The sequence below is a fragment of the Anoplophora glabripennis genome, unplaced genomic scaffold (genome assembly GCF_000390285.2).
Source record: "Anoplophora glabripennis isolate ALB-LARVAE unplaced genomic scaffold, Agla_2.0 scaffold1202, whole genome shotgun sequence".
In the NCBI taxonomy this organism is placed as follows: Eukaryota; Metazoa; Arthropoda; class Insecta; order Coleoptera; family Cerambycidae; genus Anoplophora; species Anoplophora glabripennis.
The window spans coordinates 94,468-102,081 of record NW_019417277.1 but is presented as its reverse complement, the minus strand read 5'-3'; the positions used below and the strand labels follow the sequence as shown (position 1 = coordinate 102,081).

The 7,614-nt window shown below is 37.5% G+C and overlaps 2 protein-coding genes across 2 annotated transcripts; both read left to right on the top strand.

Annotated features, from left to right (window-relative positions):
• Positions 1–1,383: 1,383 nt before the first annotated feature.
• On the top strand, positions 1,384–2,925 carry LOC108914937 (tigger transposable element-derived protein 2-like). Its single transcript, XM_018720863.1, has one exon. It carries the CDS (start codon positions 1,384–1,386, stop codon positions 2,923–2,925), a length of 1,542 nt encoding a protein of 513 aa, XP_018576379.1.
• A 3,392-nt stretch (positions 2,926–6,317) lies between these two features.
• On the top strand, positions 6,318–6,863 carry LOC108914936 (piggyBac transposable element-derived protein 3-like). Its single transcript, XM_018720861.1, has one exon. It carries the CDS (start codon positions 6,318–6,320, stop codon positions 6,861–6,863), a length of 546 nt encoding a protein of 181 aa, XP_018576377.1.
• The last annotated feature ends 751 nt before the right edge of the window (positions 6,864–7,614 follow it).

The window sequence follows — 7,614 nt, the reverse complement described above, 5'->3', positions numbered from 1 at the left end:
TAACTGGCGAAAATCGAACGCAAAGAATTTCCACTTTACAACGGGAACTAATAGGCCAGCAATCTATGTTTACAAAACCAATTCAAGATGCTGAAACAGCCACTGAAGTTAGCTTTGAAATATCTCGAATAAATAGCTTGGGTTGAGGCCCACCCAATTATTATGTTCACTTCTGTAAAATCCTTAGAATAAGAAAAATAATATACCTACAACCAGCAAAAGCGAGGTGAAGAAATCACACTTATTACTTGAGTTCGTTCAAGGGCTAAAAGTAGTACAAGTGCTAGCGCCGGCTGTAGCCGCAGGATGTATTAAATGTGCTCTCCTGTAAATTATAAAGTTTTGTAAAGATTAAATATTGTAGTTGCTTTATGCATGGTGCATTTGAAATAAAGTTTCAGGTTAAAGACAAGAGTCGTGATATGTCTATCAAAAATTTAATAGATAGAAGTCATCTCTAACACCCTATATATGTCAAATATTGCAGACTCTATGTTAAAACTTTGCAAGATCAACGAAGAACCGCCTATTGATAGAGAAAGTGAACATCACCTACCCACAACCATTGAAAAAAGTTCGCCTAAGACTATGAATATTTCTCAAGTAATTACTGACAGCCAACAAGACCAACAAATAAGATAAGCCGTTTCTAAAATAAATGAAAATTCGTGGAACATTCATTGGACAAAAACATCTTCGCATTCACAGAAGAATTAACAACTAAGAGACCAGTTTTGCTCCGTGGAACTAAACTTGTCATCCCAGAGACGTTGCGAAGCGACGTACTAAAATTAGCCCAGGAAGGTCACCCAGGTGAAACAGTGATGAAGAGAAGATTAAGAGCCAAAGTGTGGTGGCTTAATGGATAGACTGAGCACTCTACCAGATAAACCTCCTCCTACGAAGAGACATAATTCCCAGATAATGCATACCAATATACTTAATGGGACCATTCCAACCCTGGACAACTTGTTATTATAAATTACGACTCGAGATATCAAGAAACAAAATAACTTAAAACAACCATCTCCGCCGTAATCATAGATTTAAAGATTTTGTTCTCAAAACAAGATTGAGTTAGTACAGGCTCCAAAGTACTGGTTTCAAACAAATGGAGAAATTGAAATCATGAATAGATCCATTTTAAAGTGACTGCAGATTTGCAGTGCAAATAATAAATAAGATAAGAAGCAAATACAGTAGAGCCTCGATAATCCGTACTCAGGCTAATCCGAACGCCGCTGTAATCCGAACTGCCGACTGCCCCCCTCTCTCTCTTATCGTGGCGGGTGATCTTTTGTTTTCAGTTGCGAATGAGTTACCTCGCGTGTTCACGTTACTCTGTGCTAAACTCGCGCGCCACGTGTTTTAGAGGTTATAAAAATGGTTCCTACACCGAAACGCAAACATAAAACTTTAAGTATAGCTGAAAAGTGTGCCATACTAGATAGTTTGAAAGATGGAGTGTCTGAAACTTCTCTTGCCCTTAAGTATGGTGTTGGAAAATCGACAATTACTGATTTAAGGAAAAAAGAACAGAAAATACGGTCGTTTGTAGCTCAAACCGAGAAAGGTCCAGGTTTAAGAAAAACGCTAAAATTGCCAGAAAATCCAGTGCTCGAAGAAGCACTTTTCACTTGGTTTTTAGAGCAAAGACGAAGACACGTTCCTTTATCAGGCGAAATCGTAATGCATAAAGCCAGATTCTTTCATAAAAAACTAACAGGGTCTGATTTCAGTGCAAGTAGAGGGTGGCTGGATAATTTCAAAAAGCGTCATGGCATACGGCAGCTGAAAGTGTCAGGTGAGAAAGTCTCTAGTAATGCGGAGGCTGTTCAACCATTCCAAGAAAAGTTTTTGAAAGAGATAAGAGAAAAAGACCTTTGTCCTGAACAAATCTACAATGCAGACGAATCAGGATTGTTTTGGAAGGTTCTGCCAGATAAAACTTTAGCCTCTTCTGCTGAAACTAGTGCTTCTGGATCCAAGGTATCTAAAGAAAGAATCACTTTTATGCCTTGTGCAAACTCGATAGGGAATCATAAATTACAGTTACTAGTCGTAGGGAAGGCCAAAAAGCCAAGATCTTTTGGATCCGTAAAATTACCGGTGCATTATCAAGGACAAATGCGTGCTTGGGTAACTAGAGATATTTTCCTGGAGTGGTTCAGAGAACATTTCGTTCCAGAAGTCAAACGTCATTTGAAGAAATTACGTCTACCACAAAGAGCATTATTGCTCCTAGATAATGCGCCGGGACATCCAGATGCTGAAGATCTGACTACAGAAGATGGCAATTTTTCCGTACTGTACATGCCACCAAACTGCACACCCTTAATTCAGCCTATGGATCAAAACGTAATTCAAAATGTCAAGATTAATTACAAGAAGAAACTGCTTATTCAAGTTTTTGCGCAACAAGAAGATGATGAAAGTTTAACACTACATGATGTTATTAAAAGCATCACAATTAAAGACGCAATTTTTTCACTAGCGCAATGTTGGGATCACGTGTCGTCGTCTCTCATCAAAAAATCTTGGAAGCCTCTATGGCCTGACCAATTCAATGAAGCAGAAAATGGATCAGAAGAAAACGATGGCTCTGACGTGGAAGACAATCTCCCACTCAGTCTTCTACGCAACCGTGGATATACAGAAGAAACCATTTCCACTTTCTTGACAATCAGCGAAGCGGAGAATTGCACAGAACCCATAACTGATGATGAGATCATAGCCCAACTTAGGCAAGAGACTGACGAGCTTTTTGTTGACAATACTTCTGTTTTAAACGTCGAGAAAATTCCTCATTCACAAGCTATATCAGCACTGAATACTTGTTTGGATTGGGCTGACGTAAATGACTTTTCTTTATCCGAAGATGCTGCGAAATTTGAGGGACAAAGCCTTTCCTTGGTCAATAAATAGAACCCGCCAAACTAAAATTGATGACTTTATGAATAAGTAACGTATATTTTGTGGTTTAAATATGTATCTTGTAGTAGGCACCTCAATAAATATACATATTCTGTCAAAATATACTTGCCTTTTTTTAACATACTATAATCCGAACGCCCCGCCAGTCCGAACAGGGGTTGTTTTTTGGTAGTTCGGATCATCGAGGCTCTACTGTAATAAGATAAGAAGCAAGGAAGATAAGATTCGAAATGCAAAGGACACAGACATAAAATAAGGAGATAACGCTTTGATACGTAACATAGTTGCCCAAAAGATAGGGAATGAAGTCAGTTTCAGAAGGAGTTGGTCAAGTTTATAAAAGACACATAACTCACGTAAAGAAGATTTGGGAGCTACTAGCGATCAAAATGTTCGACCAATCCTGCATTAGATATAGTTTCAGAGAAATCACCACCCCAAACCCTCATGGAGCATCACCACCATCGACCTCGGACCAGGAGAAATCAGATCAAGAAGAGCAAGATGCATTAAGCTGAAAAAAATGGAGGGATTGTGGAGAACGCTTATGTAAGAAGTTAATCCAACATGCCACGAAGTGAGCGTTCGTGTTTGCAGACATTTTGAACGGCTCATATCTTTTGTCACGTTTCATTTGAAGCTTTTAAGCTATTCCATTTAAAAAAAAACAGTATCTATAAATTTTAGAGTTAGATACGTTGTGCTTGGTGCCGTCTCAGTCTAGCGAGTCCACAGGCGACGCGTGTGCGGTCATTACCCTTGGATGCGTGACATGCGGGGAGTTTAGTTCGCCCGCAGACGTTGCAGAGTATAGACGCTCAGTTAGCTTAACCATTTATTGTTCTTGTATAGCGTGTATTACACAGCTTTACAAATTTTTAATTTGGAAAAATACCAAGAACGCCACATACCTAGATAAGTTAATTGGGACCTCCTGAACACGAAAAACGCTGTAATTTTTTTTCTAAGTATTGTATGAGATCGAGAAGTTCTTTCATTGCTTCATATGTTTCCTTTATGTATTTTCCATATCCGATTGGAATTGATGGCTTCGTATTCCCTTTATGAAGCAAGACTGCCTTCAAACTATTCTTGCCTCCATCCAGAAAAAGACGCCATTCCACTGGGTCATAATTTTGTTGGAGAGCATTGAAAAGACCAAAAAAAAAAATCATTTAAAAAAATGAACCAAGATAAGTAGCGTAACATTAGATCTATTGCCACCAACTAACAATATAAAAGAAGAAATATAAGAAATAAAAGAAATATAAAAGAAGAAAAATTAATATTGTCACTGGGTTTCCCGGTTTTTCGGGATTTCCCGTTGATTTTCCGACATGAACTGGTATACGAAGGTACAGAATTGCCTTGGGAATCCACCAGTTCGAACCACATTGAAATCGGATAATGATTTAAAAAGTTAAAGTAAAAATTCTGTATCAACCAATGGGGGAGCCTCCCAAATGTGGTCTAAGGCCGGTAATGCCACTATAAAAATGGACGCATTTTGGAGGTAAGGTGATCGAAAGAGTTTAAAATAAGTACGAGTTGCAAGTTCATTTATTACAAATTACCAGTTACAAGTACACTACAATACGTACAAACACAACAGAGGAGACGGATGGATAAGTTTTAGACCTGTGTCGAATGTAAAAATTGAGGGCATATGGGACATGATCTCGAGCGTATACCAATCCAACTCGTCAGGTTTTAGTACAGATACATTTTATCTCAGCGTAACATCCGTGTAAATACCCAGTGGTAGAGATCGAAACGGTAAATACAATACTTTTAACGAGGAGTGTGCTAAACGGCGTGAAGATATCCTCTGCTTCGGTGCAAAATAATTGTTGTGGCTCAGGCATATGTCAATAAAGATTCTCTTTATTAGAAAGTACGAAAAAATACAGCCAAGCAATTAGAGCATCAGAGTTAATAAAAACTTCTATGGTCCAAATACCGCCAGAATAGACTAGTATCAGTGAATTAAATCGGCTCCAACAATACCGCAAAGAATTTATGTAATAACAGTGTACAAATATGGTAGTATAGGTCGGGATGTTATCTTTAAAGGCACTGGGGGTGGTAAGAGATTCAGCATTATGTTTAATGAAGGACACTATAATGACATCACATCACTTACTGCAGTACTTTGCTGTTCGTACTTAGCTGTCATTAAAATTAGTGAATTTGTAACATTCAATCCGATTCAAAGTTCAATCTTTCAAAACAATAAACAAAAAAAATAAAGTTGGAAATCTATATTCAAATTAAAATCAGACAAAGTGACTGAAATTATCTGACATTCAAGAATTAGCTAGTACGGTAAGTTAAATCTTAGTATATTTACATATTCTATAAATACTACAATTCCATTCAAATTTATATTTAACCCTTTGTTCCCTAGTGGTTTCACTATAAAACCACAGACACAAGAATTTTTCGCTACGTTTCCAGTGGTATTTGATTGAAACCAACACAAAGACATAACGTATAGGAAACCCCCCTAAAACTTTACCGCGCTTCGCCATTTTCATTTACGTATTAGTCGGTAATAACACCTGTTGTAGAGCGGTCGGTTAGTGCCAAAGACTATACGCAAATCCTGTGATTTTTACATTATTTCGCTATGGCAAGTAAGTTTTTTTTTGTTTTTACAATGTTGATAACATTTGTATTTATGATAAAGGCACCTTATTATCAATAATTTTTAAATTGCAGTAACTATATTCATGATATACGGTGCCGGTTTCATGCTGAAACCACTAGGACACTATTTATTATTTCAGGAAAAAAAAGTGTATTCATACAGAGAGCTAGAGAATATGTCGGCAGATAATTTATTTACACTATTGGAGACTATTCCTTCAGATGGCGAGTCAGAGGAGCCGAGTAGTGACGAAGATGAGACAATGCACGATGACAATTTGTTTGACATATCGAATTTGCCAATAAGACCAGCTTCCAAGAGCCTACAATACAGAGAATATTACTGATGACGAGAAAGATTATATTCCCCTTTCTCTTTTGAGAGATAGGGAACTAGCCAAAAAGACAATCTGGACCAAGTCAGCGGAGTATTGCATTACCAATATCAAGGAGTTTACGGAGGAAACTGGTCCTAAAGTTCCAGATGGTCTGCAGAGGCCAGTTGATTTTTTTTTACACTTGTTTCCCAAAACTTTAATTGACAAAATCGTGTTTGAAACGAATCTATATGCCTTACAAAAACGTGGTGGAGACTCTACATTTACTCCAACTTCTGCCAAAGAGATCGAAATTTTCATTGGAATAAATATCTTGATGGGAATTAAAAAGTTGCCCAGTTATTGTGATTACCGGTCGTCTAGGGAACAACTACGAGATCACTACATAGGTTAGCAATGTCTAGAGATAGGTTTGCTTGGCTTCTGGGAAATGTGCATTTAGCAGACAATTCAGTGATGCCTGCTCGTGACTCACCAAACTATGACAAGTTGTACAAAGTTCGCTTTTTATTGGATATTTTATCTGAAACTTTTCGTTCTTCTTACGCCCCTTCAAAACATCAATCTATTGACGAATCTATGATTCGTTTTAAGGGTCGCAGTTTTCTCAAACAATTTATGCCCCTAAAACCCATCAAACGAGGGTATAAAGTCTGGGTTCGATCTGACGAGAATGGATACGTCTGCCAGTTTCAGATATATGTTGGAAAAATTAATTATCAACCTGAAAAAGACTTGGGCCAAAGGGTTATTTTAGATTTGACGGGAACTTTTTCAACTCTGTGCCATTACAGAAGACACTTAAAGCAGAATTTACTTATGCATGCGGCACAGTCAGGGCTAAGCGAAAAGATGTCCCAAATGACTTACAATCTGACAAAGAATTACAGACCCGAGGACAATCTGACTGGAGGGTTAGCAAAGATGGACTGGCATTTATAAAGTGGAGGGACCGAAAAATAGTTCACTTTTTGGGAAATCATCAGAATCCTTCAACAGAAGCGACTGTTGCCCGAAAGCAGAAAGACGGAAACTCACAAGTCATAGCCTGCCCAATGATGGTCAAGGAATATAACCAACATATGGGCTATGTTGATAAAACAGATATGTTGAAATCTGTTTATGAGATTGACCGCAAATCTAAGAAATGGTGGCACCGAATTATTTGGCATTTCATAGATTTATGCGTTCTCAATTCTTTTATTCTGTTTCAACAAAAAGCGCAGTGCGCGGTTCCAAACCTGAAATTTTTCAGGTTATCTGTAGCTTCAGGTTTAATCGGAGTTGTTGGTGAAAAAAACGTGCGGAGTAGGAATTCTTCACCTACAGTTACAATGAGTCATTTCAAACCAATTGTGCCCTATGAAAAACGGTTTGAACAATGTTTGCATATGCCAAAGCACGGGACATCCAGACGATGTGCCTTTTGTAGCACTAGTAGAGATCCTCACAGAACCAGGTGGGAATGGGAGACGTGTAAAGTTGGATTGTGCCTTACTGAAAAAAAAAAAAACTGTTTTTCGTTGTATCATAAAAAGTAAAGTTAAAAAATCTTTTATGTAATATGTAGTATTCAAGTTCATATTTTTTGGAGTGAACAATTTACTAGTGGTTACATTGTGAAACCATAGCATAATAAGTTTTTTTAAAAAATTATATATTTTTAAATTTTTTACCTTTTAGAAACACAATA